Source organism: Heterocephalus glaber, unplaced genomic scaffold (assembly GCF_053883595.1).
Source record: "Heterocephalus glaber isolate CG9 unplaced genomic scaffold, H.glaber_assembly_v1.0 deba00001442, whole genome shotgun sequence".
NCBI classification, from domain to species: domain Eukaryota; kingdom Metazoa; phylum Chordata; class Mammalia; order Rodentia; family Bathyergidae; genus Heterocephalus; species Heterocephalus glaber.
Window position 1 is genome coordinate 12983938 of NW_028258296.1, and position 21561 is coordinate 13005498.

General features: G+C 44.8%; 1 protein-coding gene across 2 annotated transcripts in view; it reads left to right on the plus strand.

Annotated features, from left to right (window-relative positions):
* St6galnac5 (ST6 N-acetylgalactosaminide alpha-2,6-sialyltransferase 5) overlaps positions 1 to 21561 on the plus strand; it is a 167634-nt gene that overhangs the window by 140660 nt on the left and 5413 nt on the right. Inside the window, exons 3-4 of one of the 2 annotated variants that reach the window (XM_004841423.3) lie at positions 6902 to 7311; positions 13661 to 13768. In XM_004841423.3, coding sequence (XP_004841480.2) covers positions 6902 to 7311; positions 13661 to 13768 — 518 coding nt within the window. The remainder of the gene's footprint in view (positions 1 to 6901; positions 7312 to 13660; positions 13769 to 21561) is intronic. The other variant, XM_087212924.1, reaches the window with a different exon arrangement.

The following is a 21561-nucleotide window of genomic DNA, read 5'->3' on the forward strand; positions in this document are numbered from 1 at the left end:
TGCATGTCGGCTCCTCAGACAGCGACTCCCACGCAGCAGCGGTGGGCGCGTCCACGTCCGGTGCCCGGGGGTGGGGGTGGGGTGTGGGGGTTGCTGCTTGTCCTGGGGACATGCTTCAGCTGTGATCTGACCAGTCCGGGACAGGAGCTGGTGGAGCCAGAGCACCCTCCCTCCCTTTCCTTTTTCTTTTTTCCATTTAGAATTTTTAGATTACAATTGACCATGGATAACTGAAAGTGCAGAAAATAAAACTTCAGTTAAGGGTAACTATTTATTGTATGTTGTGTGAGTCCATTTATGTGAAATTCCCCCAGGAAAGGCTACTCTGTAGAGACAAAAAATAACTCAGTGGTTACAGAGGGCTGGGCGTGGAATTGAGAGTGACTACAAGTGGATGTGAAATTTCTTTTCAGAATGATAGAAACAGTCTAAAATTAGATTATGCTGATGGTTGCCCAACTCGTGTTTAAAATGGGTCAATTTTATGGTATGAAAATTCTGTACCAGTAAAGCTGTTAAAAACATATTTTAAAAAATAGAATGCAATTAAATGCTTAAAATGGGATTTCCTGGGCCTCTCTTTGAAGGTCTATTGCTGACAGTGGTTCTGAAATGTACACAAAATTCCAAATACTATGCTTTAGGAAATAACACCTAGTTACTCAGTCAAAAAATGGCAAGAAGTGGTTACCAGTACACTGGCGATGCTCAAATATAACACACACATCTATTTCACATTCTTTGTGGACCAAGCACTGTGGTGAGTGTTTTCTGTGCCCTATCATTCAATTATTTGTTCAAAAATATTTGTTGAATATCTTCTCTGTGCTGGGCACCATTCTTGGGGCTGACAATACTGTGTGAATAGGAAAATAGCTTCCTTTTGTGGAACTTACCCTGAGAAGAAAGAAAAATGATAACATGTGGACACCAAAACCAATAATTAAGATTACTTTAGATAGTGATACACAAGTTAAAGAAAATAAAACTAAGCATGGATAATTGGCGAGAGTGAACGGAGATGGGAAAGGTGACTGATTTAGGTGGCGAGGTGGAGGAAGGCCTTGCAAGCAGGGAGCCAGGTTGGGGTAACACCTGAAAGCATGAAGCGGGAGGTGTTGAACAGGCATCTGGAGGGGAGAGGCTTGGGTGGGGTCATCTGCCAGCATACAGGTCTCCAGGGGTCTATCGGGGTTGATTTAGAGTTGGTTTCTTATTCCTGGTGCAATAGGGAAAAACCACTAGAAGATTTAAGCAGATGAGTAAAGTGACCTGATTTACATATTAAAGATGGCTCCAGGCCTAAGCGACAAGGGTATGGGGGAGGGAGAGGATGAGAGAAGGAAAGTGAAGAGCTCAGTGCTACAGGAGCCCAGGAGAGAGGGCAGTGGCTTAAAGGAAGGTGGTTGCAGTAGGGATGATGAAAAGCGGTAGCATTGGGAATGTAGGTCAGAGGAGAGATCTGATCACATTGGATGAATTGGAGGGCAAAGAGGGATATCAAGAATGACCTTTGAATTTTGGCTTGAGCAGCTGAGGGGCACACCAGTAATGAGATGGCAAACCTCTCCATTGAGATTACCTTTGCTGTGTTCCAGATACAGATGAAAACATGGGCTCAGAAAGCTACAAAACTTTGCCCCAAAATTGCCCACCTGAGGAATGGAAGAAGCAGATTCAAAACTAGTGACAGGAAAGACCTTACTTTACACGTGGCTCAGTACTCACTACTGCTTTCTGCCGGAGGAGTTTGTCTAACCTTACCCAGTGGACGGAAGTCAGATAAAGGTGGCTGTTATGGTTTATATCTAGATGTCCCCACAAAGCTTTATGTGCTCATAGGTGGGGTTTTGGGGAGGTGACTGGATCATGGGGGCATGGTACCTATCAGTGGATTAGTCCACTAGTGAATTTATAGCTACATGTAATTTGGAGGTGAAGCCTGGTTGGAAGAGGTGAGTCACTGGGGTGTGGCCTGAAAGGGTCTGTCTCCCTCCTCCTCCCTTGATCCCTTCTGCTTCCCACTACCATGCCATGAATGACTTCTCTGTCATGCTGCTTTGCCGTGCCACCCTGCCTTGCATCCAGCTATGGACAGAAAGCTCTGCAAACTGTGAGCTTCCTCAAGTTGTAGGTATTAGGTATTGTGTCCCCGAAATGAGGAAATAACTAGGACAGTCCTGTTGGGTAGAGAGAAGATGACTTCTTGGCCTTAAAGGATGGTGGGTGCACTTGTCATTGAATAAAAGGAAGGGGGGCTTCTTGGAAAAATAACATTTTTCTAGCGAATCACATTAAATAATAGGCATAGCTTACACCCAAGTGTCAGCCTGAACTGAGATTGACAGCTAATAAAAGCCTAGTAATTACAGGAAAACATCAGATTGGAAAATGCTGAGATTCTCACAGCACCTGAAGCCATTTAGTATATCTTATGTTTGCTTCAGACCAACAGGCAGCTCCCAGAGCAGGACCGGTCTCATTACTGAGCTAATGGGCATTATACTCTGAGGTACATTTCCTTCTGCCAAATAAATCAGAATTTTATTTTATTTTATTTTTTTGGTACTGGGGATCGAACTTGGGTCCTTGCGCTTGTGCAGCAGGCGGCGAAACCACTGAGCTAAATCCACAGCCCTAAATCAGAATTTTAAAAAGTTAATCCTGGTACCACCAGGCTGCAAATGTTTGAAAGGACATCACCGAGTGTTTTAGGTGTCAAGTTTAATTTGACTTGGCCTGGTCTATTCTCTCAAGAAAGGCTCTGGAGGCATCCACGGGGTCACAGAGAGAATTCCATCTGCTCTTGCTCCTCGGGCTGTGACAGAAATCAGACCTTGATTTCCTGAGCATGCTGCCCCAGTAGGAATTGCTCCTGTCACCACAGCCCAAAGGGGTTAGTGATGAAAGTGATGAAAGTTGTTGCACTTCCCTATTCTCTAAGCTTGGGGATTTGTTTGTTGGTTGGTCTCTTTAAAAAAAATAGGGGTAGAGAGGAGGGAGGAAGGGTGGTGGAAGGAGAGACTCATTCACACATTCTAAAATATTCATGGGCCCCCACTGCCCTAGGTTCGGGATGAAGGCAAATGCTTACAAATTATAGCAGTGCAGAAGGGATGACAAGAACAATAAGCTCTGTGTGTGTGTGTGTGTGTGTGTGTGTGTGTGTGTGCACGCCCGTGCGCCCCTGCACAGCTGGCTGGTTCCCTGCCTGCTCCCTGCCCACTTGCAGGGGCAGGACAGTGGCTCAGAGCCACAGGGGACGGAAGAGAGGGTAACTCCTCCATGTGCTGTGAATTTTCCTGGGCATTTTTCACCTCCCAACAGCTCTAATGACTTTGGCATCAAGCTCTTACTGGGGATTAATAACTGGCTGGGCTTAATGGCCCTTACTGCGTCCTGGGCCATTTTCCCAGCCAGCCATTAATTCCAGGCAGTGCACTGGCCTTCAGCCATTATGGCTCCCGGGCTGAGAGGTCTCCCTGAGGCAAATGGCCACAGCCTCCTTCTCTAGGACAGAGGTCTCCATGGCTCAGTCCCCCTCCTCCCAAAAGCACCCATACCCAGGGCTGGGCTTGGAGACAAATTATATTATATTCACTTTGGCTGTCTTCAGTGGTTCATTTTCTCAGAGGACAGAAAAGCAAGAGGCTGATTTTGCTTCACTTAATTGTCTACTACCATCCTTTCTTCTATTCACTATGAATTAAAGGCTGTTTATGGGGCAGGGTGGAGGAAACATAGCAAGACCAGACTAGGACATTTTCTACCGATGGAAGGAGCTCCTCATTTAATGGGACTTTAAGGAAAATGTCCCAAAGAGTCTGGGAGGCTGACTGCTGCAAGGAGGAAGACAGAGAGGAGGGAAGGTCTTGCTAGGTGGAGAGTCCACTGGGGGCCACCTCCTGTCCTGTGTCCTCAGCGCCATAGTCACCCCCAGGCTGAGGGGCAGAGCCATGGGTTAAACTTCCTGTCCTCTGCTTAGTGACCGATCAGCCCAGGGACCTTGTGCTCCAGGGAACAACATGAAAATTCTGCATCAGGAATCTTCACCCACAAGGTGTGACTATTTCCACTCATCTCAGGGTGCCAAGGAGTCTAATGGCACCAAGAGGTGCAGGAACAGAGGACTGTAACACACCCTCAGAAACAGGGTCTCCCAGGGGCCAGGGATTTAGCAGGGTGGTTCCGGGGCCTGCCTTGCAAGTGCAAGGTCCTGAGTTCCATCCCTGGTACCAAAAGAAAGAAAGAAACAGGGTCACACAAACTGTATCATTTTTAGTCACTCTGCTTCCAAGACATCATTAGTCCCTCTGAATGCACCCGAAGCACTTCATTTCCTCCTTTGGAAGTGGTTTCACCCTAAGTACATGCTCTTCTCAGCTGCTGGAAGGGTGACACTGTGTTTGGGACAGCTGCTGTCATCTTCCTGGCACCACTTCCCGAAGGGACTTGAGGTGCAATTCAGACTTCATCTCTGCATCTGCATTGTGTGGGCATCTGCACAGCTCAGAGAAGGGGTGTCAGTGCCGAGGAGACAGCACGGAGCTCCTCTGGCTGGGGGGCTGCGTGGATCCAGAGCATCTGGTGGTGCCCAGTGATCACAGAGGACCAGTGTAACACAGTCGGTGGGGAACACTGAGTCTCCCTGAGAGACTGTCCTCTGGGGAAAAGAGAGAAGGAGAACCAGGTCCTTGGGATGTGTCCACCTGGTAACCAAGCTTCTCAATGAGAATCCCAGCACAGTAATTCATTACAGGGGAAACAGTTGCTCCTGGGACCTTCTACAGAACGTTTCCCCGGTAACAGTGAGCACACAATCTGGAAATGATAAATAGAACTGGAAAACTCAGGATAATTCTAGGAGATTCTAATGAGAAAAGCCAGGTTTCCATGGCCCTAGGTTTTTTAGGATGAACTTAGAGTAGCCTTTTAAAGAAAATGCACTGAGTTATACAGAACCTCGAGGATGTATTAAATGCTCAGGAAAGGTCTTTTGAATGAATGAATGAATCAGTCAGTGTCATCTCACCATACATACCTAGTTTGAAACTAGTAAAATGTATTAAACAGGTAACAAAGTTAGTTAACATTTGTGGGAAAAGTCAGCTTTCAACTCCTGGTCTCCTGAAACCCTACTTATTACTAAGTAACAGGCTATTTACAGGTGCTTTTTATCACTTTTATAGAAATATTTTAATGGTCTTCTCCATTAGTTGCAATAGTGAGAGCAACCATTCTGGCTTGCCTGGGACCAAGGCATTTCCCGGGATGCAGGACTGTGGATGTCAAAACCCAGGCAAGCCCAACGCACCAGGTCGGGTGGTCACCCTGTGTTCAAGTCAGTCCTGTGGCTCTACCACCCTCCACCCTCAGCCCCTATCAAGCTTTTGCAGTCAGGCTTTGGCTTCTCCTCCCTCACTTCCACCCAGAGTTAGTCTCTATCACCTCTCTTCAATGGAGACTGTGTTGGTGAAAGTCATCAAAACCAAAGGACACTTCCAAGTCTCGTCCTGTCACAGTTAATGACACTGTGAACACTCCCTTCTTTGTTGGTTTCCACAGCATAATCCCTTCCTAGTTGTTCTCCCACCTTTCTGGCCCATCTGAGCAGGCTCAAATGTTCCCTCATCTTCAGCCCCGTTTCCCAGTGTGCCTAATGAGTTATCGCACTTACTGTGTGGCTCCGAATTGTCTGGGAGCAACTTCAACCCGGACTTGTGCTCCTGGAGGAGGAGGTATCTCCCTGATCTTTTCTCTTTAGCATCAAGTTCAGTGCCTGGCACATAATAGGAACTCCATCGCTGATATAAACTCCCTCTTCCTCATTTATGCATGGGATGTCCCAGGAAAATGAGGGGAAGGAGAGTATTTCCTCTACCTTTTAGCTACTGAAATTGTCCCTCGACCCTGGAGTTCACCCAGGGGATTCAGAAGGATTCCTTCTTCCAGTTTCCAGCAGTTTCCTGGGAGGAATAGAGACCCTTTTCTGGGGATCTGGAAAGTGGCCCTTCCTCAGGAGGAAGGGCAAGTCTTAGTCAGATTTCACCATCATGGACTGAAGAAGGGTCCAGATAGATGAGTGTGCTGTGAATGAAACTCGAAAGGACAGAGGAATTGGACAGAAGACCTCTCACTACTGCACCCGACCGGCAGGCTCCTGGTGGGGAGAGGTGGGGTATGCAGTGGGGTCAGTAGCCATCCCACAACATTCTCCTCATCCTGCTGTGAGGTATGGGAATCATGGTTAATCCCATGGCCTGGGTTTAATTCCCAACTCTTCCACTTCCTCCATGTATGATCTTAAGCAAATATCCTGATTGTCACTTCAGAATCATGGCATCGAAGGGGTTACAATCTGCTGGCCACGTCTCATGTGATTCTTGGAGGACATTTATTTGGGGGTAAACATTTATGCATCGTCCAGGAATATTAATAAAGGCTTACCTTTTGAGGCGAGTTTTGAGCATCAAAACCAGAGTCCTGACAATTTGCAGTATAGCCCTGGCTTCAATTTGGGGAACTCAGGAGTTGGAAAGATCTAGCTTTGAAAATACAACCCTGTTACTCCAAAGTCTTTCGTCCTTGGGCAGATTTCCTAGGCCCCAACACCCTCATCAATAAAGTGACCCTGGGGCTAAGTTAATGCCTCATGATGGTCATTTACAATCAGAGAAGCCCCAAGCCATTGTTTAGCTGGTCAGTCCCAACTATCTTTCTCTCTTGTCCAACGCCCCCTGTCACCAGTTTGGAAAAGAAAGTAGGGATCCATGAAGTCACAGCAGCCTGAGCGGGAGAAGAAGAGGGATGGATGCCCTTATATTGAGGCCGGAAGTAGCTTCCTGAGACCAGAGGAATCCTTTGTGCCTGACCCTGACCTTCTCCTCCCCCTGCCTTCCAGCCCCTGAAAATGCACTGCAGGGACTGTGCCCTGGTGACCAGCTCAGGACACCTGCTGCGCAGTCGGCAGGGCCCGCAGATTGACCAGACCGAGTGTGTCATCCGCATGAACGACGCTCCTACTCGCGGCTACGGGCGCGACGTGGGCAACCGCACCAGCCTGAGGGTCATCGCGCACTCCAGCATCCAGCGCATCCTCCGCAACCGCCACGACCTGCTCAACGTGAGCCAGGGCACCGTGTTCATCTTCTGGGGCCCCAGCAGCTACATGCGGCGGGACGGCAAGGGCCAGGTCTACAACAACCTGCAGCTCCTGAGCCAGATGCTGCCGCGGCTGAAGGCCTTCATGATCACGCGCCACAAGATGCTGCAGTTCGATGAGCTCTTCAAGCAGGAGACCGGCAAAGACAGGTGCAGGGCGCGGGCGGGCCTGGCTGATCCACTGAGAGCAAAGCTTCCGGAAGGGCGTGTGGGGGTCCCGCTGGCCGCGCCACTGAATCGAGCTCCTGCGGGGTTCCCACGGCACATCTCTGCTACTGAGCAAAGGCTGCGCAGTTGCTGGCCTGCATTAGTAAAAGGTTCAATATAAAAGATGTGGTTGAAATGTATGGTGAATATTTTAAACTTTTTTCAATGTAGTAGAATACAAGACACATTTCCTTTCATCACCCTCACTTTGGACACACTTACCCCATCCTTCTTCCCACTTTCTGAAGCAGTTCTGGAATTTGTCTTTTGTGAGTCTTTAGTTGTGTTGTCCTGGCCTTATCAATGCCGACTTGATTCAAAACGTTTGCCTTTCACATTCAAAGTCTTTTTTTGGGGTACCAGGGCTTGAACTGAGGACCTTGCTCTTGCGAGGCAGGTGCAGTGCCACTGAGCCAAATCCCCAGCCCCAAATCGAAGATCATTTTGACCTTTCATGGTCAGCTTGTGAATGAGATGGAGGAGGACATAGCGTGATGTTTTTAGGAGCCTGCCTTTCCCATGGATGTTACACAGCAACAGCATTCACTGTATTTTTGATCACATCTTGTAAAGACCTTAAGAAAGAGGACATCCTGAACTGCTTCAGAAAGTTGCAAGAATGACTGGATAAATGTGTTACAAGCAAATAGAGAGTTTTTGAAAGAGATTAGTGTCAAGATGCCTTTTATAGTAATTTTTGAAATGTAAATATTCACCATATAGTTTGATCACAGCTCGTAGTAGCCTTCATACATTTCATTTTACTTTGTGAATACTTAGTGAAAAGAAGTGTGTGGATTTACATTTCCCTTCGAAAGCCAAACATTTATTCATTCAAATGGTATTTATCGAGTACCTGTTACTTGCTCATCACTGCCTGCTGCTGGGGACAAAGTAAAAAACGAGATCCTGCCCTCTAAGAATATAGTCTTAATCATTCACCCAGCAGTGCCCAGTGTGCTGAGCATCATGGGAGAGGGCCAAAATGGCGGTGTAGCATGGTCTCAGGCAATGTTTCCCATACTGTTAATTAAAACACAGAAGCCAGTGTAAAGAGGCACTGAAAGATTGTTGAATAGAAAAGAATAGACAATATCAGCATTCATCCCACAAAGCAGACAAGGCACAGTATTGTTTCAAATACTTTTCAAACATTAGGTAAATTGATGAGAGGCTTTTTTAAGTGGTGAAAGATGATCACAAATTAGTAGTGATAGTTTTATAACCCTGTGCCTGTACTAAAAACTAATGAATTACACACTTTAAAAATAAATAAAATGAAAAAACATACATATATGTGTATGTATGTATGTACTCTCAATCATGATGTAACCTGTTTCTCATTATAAATTGAAGATTTTTGCAAATTACTGGTGGATGTAAGGAAAGGGCTTTGTCAAAAAGGTAAACTGAGGTGGAAAGCCAGGCCAGTGAGTATTTATCCAAGCAAAGACGAGCAAGAGTGGAGGAAAGCCCCCAGCGCTGCACTCAGGAGAAAGGGTTGTTTATATAAGATGAGGTCGAAAGAGGGTCTCGAGCCAGCCAAAGCCTGGAGGAAAAGGACAGAAGTGTGCAGGTCCTGGGTGCAAACACACAGCTCCCGGCTGGAACTCAGGCTCTGGCACTCTCTGGTAGAACAGCACTGGGCAAGTTTCTAACCTTTTAGGAGCTCGGTGGCCTTGTGTGTGGACAGGGGACAGTGAGTACCAACCATTGGGCTGCTACACCAGTTAATTCTCCTTCATTCGGAAACATGTGCTTTCATAACATTTAGTGATGCAATTTACCATTTTATAAAGTGTCACTGAGCCAGTTTCTTCTCTTAGCACAAAGAGATATGATAGGTAAAATAAAGATGAAGTACCAAATCCATTACTTGTCCAGCACAGGCAGCACGTTATCAGAAAAGTCTTAAAGAAAGACCAAAGCCCAGTGGCCCCCAATTTTTGTGTGTGGAAGAACTATCTTTTCAAACTAGCATATGTTTGTGACACGTCATTACTTCTTTCAGGGAATTGGTGCACACACATATGGCATCTGAATCATTTTTATTCCCCTTTCTCTCCCACTCCCCCACATCCTCTTCCCATTTCCAAAAAGTCTATCTCCCTCTTTCCTACCGTCTCCTTTATTTTGCTCTGTAAGCTATTTATATCTTAGATTTCTCGCATAAGAGAATCCACGCGATATATATCCTTTTGTGTCTGATTTATTTCACTTAGCATTATGATCCCAACAATTCATCCATGTTTCTACAAATGACTCAAATACATCCTTCTTCGTGACTGAGGAGTACACCATTGTATGTCTAGACCACATTTTCTTTATCCATTCATCTGCTGATGGGCATATAAGCCACTTCCATAATGCAGCTAATGTGTGTTGTGCTGCTATAAATACGCGTATGTGTGTATCACTGTGATATGATGACCTCCATTGTTGGTGGAAGTATAAATTAGTATAACCACTGTAGAAATCAATACGGAGATTCCTTAAAAAACTAAAGCTAGACATTCATTTGCCCCAGCTGCACCTCTTCTGGGAAGAGCTATCTTTTTAAACTCTGGGCATCTTGGGACCAAGGGCTGGCACTGCTGGGCTGGGCTTCGGGTTGGGGATGAGGAGCAATGCTGCTGCCATTGGTACTGTGGGCCCTCCACTGAGGCCCGCCTGACCTGGGTCAGCATGAACAACAGGGCAGACAGAGGGTCTGGGCCACACCACAAGCCGCCATGACATCAGCCAAGTGCTGCCCTTCAACCCTGCTCGCAGGAGACACTGCCGCTCACTTAAATGAGCGCTTTAGCTAGGAAAGCATTTTGTAAGGGATGAAGAAGGAGAAAGTTGTTTACGGTTTATAATTCCACCGCTTGAAATTTCAAAATAAGTAGAAACTATCTCTTCAATAAAAAATAACCCTTTTTTAATGTAATGATTGTTTGTTAAATTTAAGAAGCCTTGAGCCTCTGGTGCAGGACAGCTGCACATTCCTCCAGATCTCCCTAAGGGAACTTGTTAGTGGGTAACTTGGAAACAAAATCTTACCACCCTGTGGCCACTTAGGATCTTTGGGAAACAGCCTCACGCCAAGACGTCTCCCCCCCATCTCTAAATTCTGACCAGTAAAGCTCTGCTCACTGTGTCTGCCTCGCTGGTGCTCCCAGCCAAAAGGAGAGACCTGAGTCCTCACAGAGAGACTCCTGGGCCCCTTTCTGCAGACCTCGTGCTCCGGGGCCCTCTGCCTCTACACAGGGGATCGTACTTAACAGAGTTTAGTGCCAGAGTGCATTAACCTTTCCAGCATCTTTGTGCCTCCAGATTTTAGGAAATTATCTTTACAAAATTATTATTAACTCAATATTCTTCTATGTCTATGTTCTTAACCTGATGGTTGCTCCAAGCTAAAAGAACCAAGTCAGAAACAACCCCTTCAGAACAACATCATTTCTGTCATTTGAAACACAAAATATTTCAGGGTGCAGTGGTGTTTTCTCTATGCTTGAAACCCAAACAGTAGCATGCACTGAAGATATATGAAGGATGGAATATCTAATTTTCAGATCTCGTGATCAGGACATTCATTTCAGGCTACTGTTTTGAAGAAATGGGTAACTCAATAGATTTTGATTTATCGAAGTCTCACTCTACTTAAAAGTGGAGGAAAAATGGTTCAGAAACACTCTGCAATTCAGAAGCATGACAAATGACATAGATGGCCAAGTGGTATTCTTTGATATTAGAAAGTAACTGTACTTGAAAATAACTTTATAATTGAATAAGGGTACATTAGGAAAATATGATTCAGAACCAATATTATAGTAATTAGATAAAGGAAGCATAAATGAAATAACTGCAGGAAGAATATTTCCATAGAGATTATAAATGAGATTCTCGTAGAGCAGAAAGGCCTTTAATTGTAATTTAGTGTGCACTATAGAATTAGCAGCTCAGTGTGTTACTTCATCATATAAAAGAATATCTGATCATTTTCCCTAATAAGCACATGACAGCTCTTCATATTCTTTCATTACAGCTGATTAAGTGTAAAAACAGTAGATATTCCTTTGTTGGAAAAAGACTTCAAGTCTCTTTAGAAAGACAGTACAAAGCAGTTGCATTTTCTACTGCACATGATTCCAAAAGGCTATTATTTAGGAAGTCTGGGGAATTTTAAGTGGCACTTTAAAGAACTCTTCACTTGAGTTTCTGTAGTCCTCTACTTCGTATTCTCCCCCATTTTTACCCACAAAGCTTTCTTATGCAGAGCCACAACCTCCTTTATTTCAGGCTGTGGCTTCGGATCTGCACTACATCACAGGAAAGAGCCGAAATTTGGAGAGCCTCTGGCCCTGGGCTCAGCCCCTATTGGCAATTCCCAAAGCTCTAAAAGCATAGGAAATGTAGGCATGAGTCCCAGGACAAGACCCTGAGGACAGAAGTGAACGCTGGGTCAAGAATAAGTGGCCAGTGTGTTGCCACAGCACAGAGGGTAAGACAGGCTACAACTCAGAGGAAGGCACTTTCCTCCCTGCCCCTTAGCCCTCAGGCAGCTCTGCTCTCTCCTGCCCCTCCAGCCTCCAAGGTCTCATGAATACTCAGCCCTGGTGGGGTGGGAAGGAGACTGCTAATACCTGTGGAAGTGGAAGGCTTCTGAATTCATATTCACTGCCCTGACTGCTGTGGTGGCTCCCACTTAAGACCCCGGTGTTGGATTTTCTTCTTAGGTACTAAAATGCACCACCGAAAAGGATGGGTGGATTATTTTCTTGTTTGTTTAACCTAGCCACTAGAGAGGAGGAAGGATCTTGAGGATCTACACAGCACACTGGATGTTTTCCTGGGTGTTCTCTCATTTAGTTCTCAAATTACCCAAAGGACAGCTTCCTGGGCCTGCTTTATAGGTGGGAATCCAGGGTCAGAAAATGCAGTGAGCTGCCCCAGGCCATCTGGCTGGGATAGCAGAGCCAGGTCAGAGACGAGCCCATGACATCTACATCTTCAGGAGCTACTCGCTGTACTTATGGGTTGGGACTGGCTGTGGATGGAATGAAATGGAGGGGAAAGTTGAGCAAAGGGCTTAAGAGCCAGAAAGTTGGAGCCAGGACATAGGGATGACTAAATCAGTCATGCCTGTCAGGTATTTGATGAAACAAAAGACTCCTCAAAAATGCTCTCTTTTATTCTGTTCTTATATGAAATGGAAATAATGCGTGCTGCTTAACACAGTCTTCCTTGTCCTCAAGGAGGGTGCTCCACAGGGCAGGGAGAAAGCCCTTCCGCAGCTCCGCTGTTCACAGCACACATGGGTATTGTGCTACGGCTGGGCAAAGTCAGAAGTCTGACCTTGGGGATTAGATGTTTGAAACTGGCTAATGAGGCATGCCATGGGCACTGGAGAAAAGGAGAAGCAGCAACCCCCGAATAATTGAAATTAATATCCACAGCAGCATAGTACAGTAGACCCACAAGTTGTTCTCTCAGGGTCAAATTAAACCTGGATGCTGTCTCCACCATCCGCCCTAGGCTTGGCACATTGTTGAGCTCAAGACAGAAATCCAAAAGGCAGTTAAAGAATAGTGGAATGTACAGATTTGCGCTCTATATTTGTTGATTTTTAGCTTCTAATGAAAGCTTTCAGAGGCCCCAGAATGTTCTGAGGGAAAAATAAAGCAAATACTCAGTTAAATATAAACATTTCCATGGTCTATCTCATCCCCCACCCAAAAAAGTGTACTTCTCCAAAGGAAAGACATTCAGCCAATCTGCTGGTGCTATTAAGTCCATTGAAGGCAAGCTTTGACTTTAAGATTGATCAGTCTATGAATAGATCAATTGACAGATGACAGACAGATATGGATAGATTATAGATGTACATGTTTAATCATTTAAATTATTAATTTATTACGTAGCCTGTTTGGAGTAGGAGAATTTCTAATCACCCAAGTATTTTAGAATTGTCACATAAATATTGTCATCATACAAAAAAATTGACCAAAAAATTGACTTAACAATTCACTTAAATGGTGAAACATTAGTCATCTTTCTGATGACCTAGAAGTCCCATGAGCAGGACACCTTCATGTCACAGATCCGCCATGACGTAGCATGAGTATCAGTTATGATGGTGCGGTGTAATATAGAGATATGGGTGTGAGAGTTTGATTTGATAACATCCCAATACTGACCAAATGGAGAGAGAGGATGTGTGTGTGTGCATCTGTTTATGGTCAGGCGAACTCCGGAAAGGATTTCAGAAGGTTGTGGGTGTAACTGTGACTTTACCTCTTTCCAGGAAGATCTCCAACACTTGGCTCAGCACTGGCTGGTTCACGATGACAATTGCACTGGAGCTGTGTGACAGGATCAATGTGTATGGCATGGTGCCCCCGGACTTCTGCAGGTAGGATTTATTCTGCAAGTGTAATTCATCAGTGCTCTTATGTAGGGCTTATCAATAGTCTCATTCGGAATATCAACCACGAAACATATCTGTCTTCTTGAAGCGATTAATTAGCATGTCCCAAGTTCTGGCTCTGGAAACAACAAACTGCATTTAATTATGTGATATAAAATACTGAAAGTTTTTGTTTGTACTTCTGGAGAATTAATTCATCTTATGGGCTTCATTCATCCTGTGACTATTTATCATCCAAAAGTAATGCAATAATTGGCATAATATTAACAGTGAACAAACATTAAGAAATACTAGTTTTATTCTCATTTGAAAGGAATGTGGTAATTTTTTAATGAGTTAAAGAGGGCATTTCCTTTGATGGTGAAGCCTGTTCTCTAAAATTGAAAGATTTCTTTGAGCCTCTTTTTCTTGCATGTCAGTTCCCTAGGTTTGCAATACTTAGGCCCAAAGCTCAGGCACAGTTACTATGCTTTACCACTGCAGAGGTAGCGTGCACACATCTCTGCTCCTGCCGAGGCCCAGGCAGAGTGTGGTGAGTACCAGGGATGCAGTGAGCAGTACTGGGGCCTGATTGCTAGAAGCACGCTTGAGAACTCATGTGTAATTAAGTACTGAGGCCAAAAAACTCAGAAACATCTCGGGTTTCAGGAATGCTCAATACCCTGCTCATGGGTTCACTCCTGGGCAGCAACTGAGCAAGTGGACAAGACCATGTCTCAAAGCCTAGATAGATATAGATAGATAGATGATAGATAGATAATTGATAAATAGATAGATGAGAGAGAGAGAATTGGGGATGTAGTTCAGTGTGAAGGCCCTAGGTTTAAACCCCAGGACCTCAAAAAAAAAATGTTTTTAAACCTTTGCTGGTTTAAAACTTCATGTGTTTTAAATTTAACAGTTCAAAAGCCCAAAGTCATAAATCAAAAGCTACAATTTCAATGTTGAAAGCAAGGATGAAAAAGGGTACTTAATCATGCAGGTCTTAGTCTGCTTTCTGTTGCTATGGCTGAATACCACAGATTGCATAATTTATGAAGAATAAAGGTTTATTCAACTTAGGGTTGTGGAGGCTGGGAGGTCCAAGGCCAACGGGCTGCATCTGGTGAGGACGTTTTTGCTGCTGGGAACTCTCTAGAGAGTCCTGAGGTAGCACGAGGCATCACTTGGTGAGAGGGACATGCACAAGGCACATAGAAGCCAACTGGCTTTTATAACAGACTCTCCCTTGGAATAACCCATCAACCCCTTAATCCGTCCACAAGAGCAGAACCTTCCTGACCTAATCACCTCTTGAAAGTCCCCTGTCCTGTTTCTTAATACCTCCCAATCAGGATGAAATTTCAACATGGTTTTGGTGTGTTCAAGCCAAGGTGCTGCCATCACCATGTTCTACTTTTCTCCACTCTTTTTAACCCAAAGATCCAACACAGCAACAGCATGGCCAGTGCATATGCAAGAGTCAGGTCACAAAGAGAGGGAAAGGCAAGGATAGGGGCTAAGCGGGTCCTGCGCGGCAGGCAGATTGCAAGGTCAAAGCCCAGAGTCTGTCTCAGTGTCCTCCTTATCTGTGCCAGTGATGCCCTGACGGTAACAGACTGTACCGGAGAGTCGTGGGTGGATTGAATGAGTTAATACGTGTGATGGGCTTGGAACAGAGCCTGGAACATGGCAAGCGTGAGACATGGTAGCTTGGATCCTTACCCAGTTCCTCATCACTTAATCCGCTGGCGTTGTTTCCCTGCTTAACAACCTGTGCACAAAAATAGGTAGAATGGTTTAGAAAAGCAAAGCCTCCCCAGACCCCCAGCCCAACAAAGGCAGTGGGAGAGGCACTTACGGACTTGCAAAGAGCCATCAAATTTGATGGCTGTGGGGCAGATATAATTAGGCAATATTGCCATTAGGACGACAGGAAGAAAAAGCATGAATAAATTGAAATGTTAATGACTTAGAGTGTTCGAGAACATATTCCATTTATTATGGAAAAGAAATGAAAAGCAAGTTAACCTGTCATTTCTCTTATTCAAAGTTAGTTCATCACGACTTCGTGTACAGTAGGATGGAAACAATTTATGCAGTGATACTAACAAGGAAATTAAGATAATGTCAATGTGCCATATGTTGCCCCACCCCTGGATTTCTGCTCATCAGCTGCCATTGCTAAGGTTCAGTAGTTGTCTGCTCAAGACGCTTTTAGCAAGAACTCTTCAAAAGGAAACTTCCCCATCCAAGAAAAAGATCCCTGTGCCCTGGGATCTATGGGCGGGGGGGCGCGGGCCGGGTGTCATCTGGATGGGAAGACTCGGGGCCAGAGAGGCCGCAGTGCTCTCCATCCTTCTCCCTGCCTGGGAAGGCGAGGGGGAGACCAGGAGCACTGAAGTCTGATTGCCCAGCTCCTTTCCTCTCCGCTTCCAGGACATGTTGGCTGAGCCACCAGACACCAGTTGCCAACTCTCATCCTGAGCCTTGTTCTTCTCATCTGTAGAATGGGGATAAGAAAATAAGAAAAGCAAAGAGGTCACAGTGAGGATAAAATGAGACAGCGGGTGTGGAGTGCTTGATGCAGTGCCCCACACACAGTTCGTGAACAGGAACAATTACTTAGTATCATTAATATTACTAATTTAGGGATATAATATTATTAGAGATGTAAAATAATTTATATGATCCCAAGCATTGTTTTAGAGTTGCTCTGAAAGATACCGAGAATTTGGGGGGCTGGGATTCAAAGAATAAGACTCAGCCCTTCCCTCCTGAAGGCCTAGTGTAAGCCTCACCCACACCAAAATAATAAGGAACATGGCAAAGCCACTTGCCATGTGACTGTAAAAAAGGCAGCTTTTGCAATCCTCTCATAAGCATCATACAAACAATACCGTCTGCTTCTGCAAACAATATCTGCTTCAGAGAATCCAAAATGAGCTTCTAAGTCAGCCCTGCTACTAGTCTAACCATCCTACCTTTATTGCTTCGTTTTGAAAGTAGCTGGATTACAATGCATGTGTCATAACCTGAGAGGTGCAATATCCCAAGGACCCCCAGTCGTTAGGCATGATTTTGTAAGATGGCAGATGTTGTTGAGCTGGTTGAGTCCACAGGACTGTGAGGCCAGAGACTTGTGTGTGCTTGACACAGAAATTGGAGCCCTGGAGCACAGGACAGTAGGTGTTATTGTCCCAGCACAAAGCAGGTGCTTCGTCCAGATCAAATGAGTAATGACTGTCCGCCACTCTCTCTTGAGAGCTGTGTGTAGGTGAAAATAAGCATTTCTGCCACTAAGGATTATGTGTGTGACCTTTAGAAAGTTATCTGACCTCACTGAGACTCAGTGACCTTGGGCAAGTTATTCAAGGACTATGTTGTAGAAGTCTTCACTTCCACATTTGTAAAATGCCCATGAGCTGCAGTGGCCCTGAGCATTCCTAGGATGGTTCCATCAGGGTGAGGCCAGGTGTGCTTAGCCCTGTTCTAGGATAGGCTGAGCCCACAGCCAAGTTTCCAGGTGCAGGGATTCACTGACCTGCTCTGCAGGCATCTGTCAGCACATTTGATGAAGACGCCAGAGCACGAGGAATGGTGCATTGAGGGACAGGAAGCGACGTGAATGGCCTTCTGTGTGAAATGGGCCTCTCTCTCTTCCACCATTGACAATTGGGAAGGATGGAGGGGGCAAAGGGAGGGCAGGGGAATGAGGAAAAAATAAAAACCAAGATACATCATGTAAAGGTACGAGATCCCAATGAGGAATATAACTGTATTTTATACCTAAAACGTACCAATAAACTTAGTGAAAAACCTGAAAGGAAAAAAACATTTAGTTTGCATGGTCATTTTCACTTTGGGAAAGAGCCAGATGTAGCATGGTGCCAGATTTGGTGAATAAGGTGGATGAGAACACGCTGTGATGTTTTTATGAGCTGCCTTTTCCTTGGATGGCACTCGGTGGCACCAGTCACTGTACAGTATTTGTGATCACAACTCACAAAGACTTCTTTCCTCCTCTCTCTCTCTCTCTCTCTCTCTCTCTTTTCCCCAGTGCTGGGGATTGAACCCAGGGCCTTCACACTGAGTCACGCCCCCAGCCCTTTCCTTATTTTTTACTTTGAGACAGGGTTTCATTAAGTGGCAAGGTCAGTCAGACTGGGCTCAACCTCGGGATCCCCTTGCTGCCCCCTCCTGTCTGTGTCTTTAGCACTTGCCACCACATCTAGAATGCAGTACATGTTCAGTATAGATTGGTTCAGTGATAAACAAAATGAATTTTCTTCGGGGGTATTGTAGAGATTGACTCAAAACTTTTATTGCCCAAAAAATGTACCAGGTGAACGAAAAGTGTAATTAGCAAATTCCAAATTCAGATTTTTGAGGAGGGCCCAGAAATCAATGGTGGCCACACTGTTTTATTCTCAGCCAGGGCAGCATTCCATTCTCACAGAGGAGCTCAGGCCCCAGCCCCTACCTTCCCACCCTCATCAGACTTCATCCTCATCAGTGTTCAGAACCCTGGAAGAAATTAATGTCATGTTACACTACAGACAGCATCAAAATATATTATTCTGAGGACAGTAGACCCTTAAATCATGCCATATGCTTATAGGAAGCCAAATCTTTTCTCCCTAGATGGACTATAAATTTCGGTGAAAAGATCTGTTATCTTTCTAAAATAAGTTATGGTGAGTATTTTTAATCTTACTTTCCTTGGTAAAGTATTGCAATAATTGTGGACCAAGCATTTAAATTCTACCTAATAGTCTTATTTCCAGTCATACTTAGCACATAACCAAGTTTACAACTCTCTGTTACCCATCATTCTTGAGTATTAATTAGTGGGGTAATGATTCAGAGTGATCACTGTCACGGAACTAAATTAATATCTCATCCATAATGTGAAGGACATCTCAAAGGTATCATGAATACCAGAGAGTTGGTTCTGCTAGAATTATTAGCTACTGAACATTAATAAAGCTGCCAGTATAAGTAACAGGAAAAGTTTCTACTTGACAATAGTCCATTGTGCAGAATCAGACACACATAATAGGTGTGGAATGGAAATGCTACCTGTGTGGTCTCTGTTTCGTGAGTTAGAACTAAAATATATTGTGGTATTTCTTCCTGGAAGTTTATTGTTTCTTCCAACTTTGCCATGGTTTGACCAACATTTACCAGTCACTAGGTGTTTTCATTGTCTTCTGCCTCCCATGGGTACCAATGATCCATTCTGAGATGTTCTGGCACTCCCTGAAAGGACTGAGTTGGTGGCCAAGTGGGGCTCTGGGGACTCATATGGCTCTTCATTTCATCAGGGCTGAGCAGTTGCAGGTTCTTGGTGCTCCATGCACCACAAACATACAAGTGGTAATGCCACAGGCTTCCAAAGTGTGCAGCTGCTTTCCTTCTGAAGAGGCTCCAAAGACAAGAAATGGAGACAGCAGAACAGAGGTGGCTGAGTAGGTCTCACAGCTCTGAAGAACAGCAGGAGGGGCTGTTGTAAAAGCATTTTCTTTTGAATACTATATGGTGTTCCCCAAAGTCCTTGATGCAAGCTAATTGCAGAACATCCATTAATTTAGCTCTAGTCTTCAAACATTTCCTGACTACCACCTCTTTGCCAAGAAGAAGAGTGTCTTTAAAGGCAGTGAGGGCTCTGGAGAAAGCCAAAGACAATATTCTCTTGTTGGGACATTTGTGACCTTTGGATAGACCATCTTCAAATCCAGTTAGCAGGGTCAACCTAACTAGTACTTGTCTTAGTTACTCTTTTCATTGCTATGACAAAATACCTTATACTCACAAGTTAAAGGAGGAAAAATTTATTTCAGCTCACAGTTTGTAGGGGTTTTAGTCCCTCATTGGCTGGCTCCATGGCAGAGGGGCATAGCAGAGGAGAAACAGTCCATGGCAGAGCAGGCAGTAGGCAGCAAAGCCATGAGCCTGCCTTCCATCCTTCCCCAGTCTACAAGCCAACTGATTGGTGCAATCCACAACCAGGGTGGGGCTTCCATTATCCAAATCCATAACTATGCTAAACCAGTTTAGGTATCACACGCCCTTACTTCCACCATCAAACACTTAATCCCAATATCACACACCCTAGATCCAGTCTCCTCTGACAAACCCCTTTGGACAATGGGGATTGATCTAATGATAATAAATGGAGGAGAGGAGCAGATTTAGCAAGGCCTGTTGGTTCAGATTCTTCTTGACATCTCTGTGTCTCTGGATATGGATGTTCCTTTCCTGAGTATAGGAGGGTACTTCTGGGATGAAGATTTTATAATTTATTTTAGAGGAAGGTTAAGAATTCTTTTATGACCTGCTTCAGAGAAGAACGAGGGAAAAGTGACAGTGAACCTCCTGCCTCTGCTGTTTGTTCACCTGCAAAGGTGCCACATTTAGGGGTAGCATCTGAACCTCATCAGAATCTAGAAATGGAAATATCCACCTTTGTGTTACTATTATGAGATGTCCCCTAGTTGTACAGTGCAGCCCTACAAGATACGCAGTGGAACATTGCAAATCCCTAGTGCATTAATATTAGTGGCAGAATTGTAAACGAGCCTCAGGTCTCTGCTTAACACCCTGGCCAGGTGCACAGAGCAAGCACCACACATAAGGTGCGAGGTACCAGGATGAATGCAGCCAGGACAAGCTGCCCCAAACAGGTGCTGCCCATCGCAGCAGAGCCTGGAGTATTGTTAGGACAGAGACCCCCACCTTGGGAACTGGAGTTCTCTCCGAAACACAGAGCTTCTCTCTTAAGGGTAAAGAATCTGTGGTCAACCAGCTTGGGGTCCAAATCTTGGCTCTGAAACGTCAGGGGGTTTGGGGCAGGGGGAGGTTGGTACAGGGATTGAACTCGGGTCCTTGCACTTGTGCAGCAGGCAGCGAAACCACTGAGCTAAATCCCCAGCCCTGAAATGTCAGTTTTTCTGGCCATGAGTTTCTCATCTGTAGAACAGGAGTAACGGTAGTATGTCTCTTAGAAGGGAATTGTGGGGATTAAATGAATTAGTATGTGTAGCATGCTGACCCTGCTCTGTGGGCTGGGATGGGTAGCTAGAGCCCCATAGATGGTCCCTGGGTGAAGCTGTGTGCCCAAAGCCAGGCACAGACTCCACCTGGGTACCGTGCTCACCTGTCACACAGAAGCAGCCAGACTTACCCCAGAGGGCTGACAGAGACAGAAGGGAGCTCCTATAACACACACTGAAGCTGAGCTTCCAACCCCAGCCTTCAGAAACTGGGCTGCACTTCAGAACCTACTAAGGAGCTTCTTTTTAAATACAATATATATATATAATTTATATATTATAATATATAACATAATAATTATAATATTATAATATAATATATATTACTTTTATGTTACTTTTTGGTTTTAAATAATTTTAGATTTTTTAAAAAGTTGCGAAAATAGTGCAGAGACTCCATATACCTTTTATTGAGCTTCCTCAAATGCTGACATTTTGTATGCCTATGGTCCAATTATGAAAACTAACAAGTTAACATCAATATCTGTTAAACTAAGAGGATTTATGAGATTTTGTCAGTTTCTCTGTTGACATCCTTTACCTCTTCCAAGACCTACTCCAGGATCCCCTTGCACTCACTTTTTTTTCTTTACTCTCTTCAAATCTTTCCTTGAAGATTAATGCCTTTTAAGAGTACTGGTCAGGTGTTTTGTAGACATACTTCGAGTTTGTCTGGTATTTTCCCCACGATTAGATTGTGGTTATGCATTCATTCCCAGGAAGGAGTTCACAAAAGGGATGAGT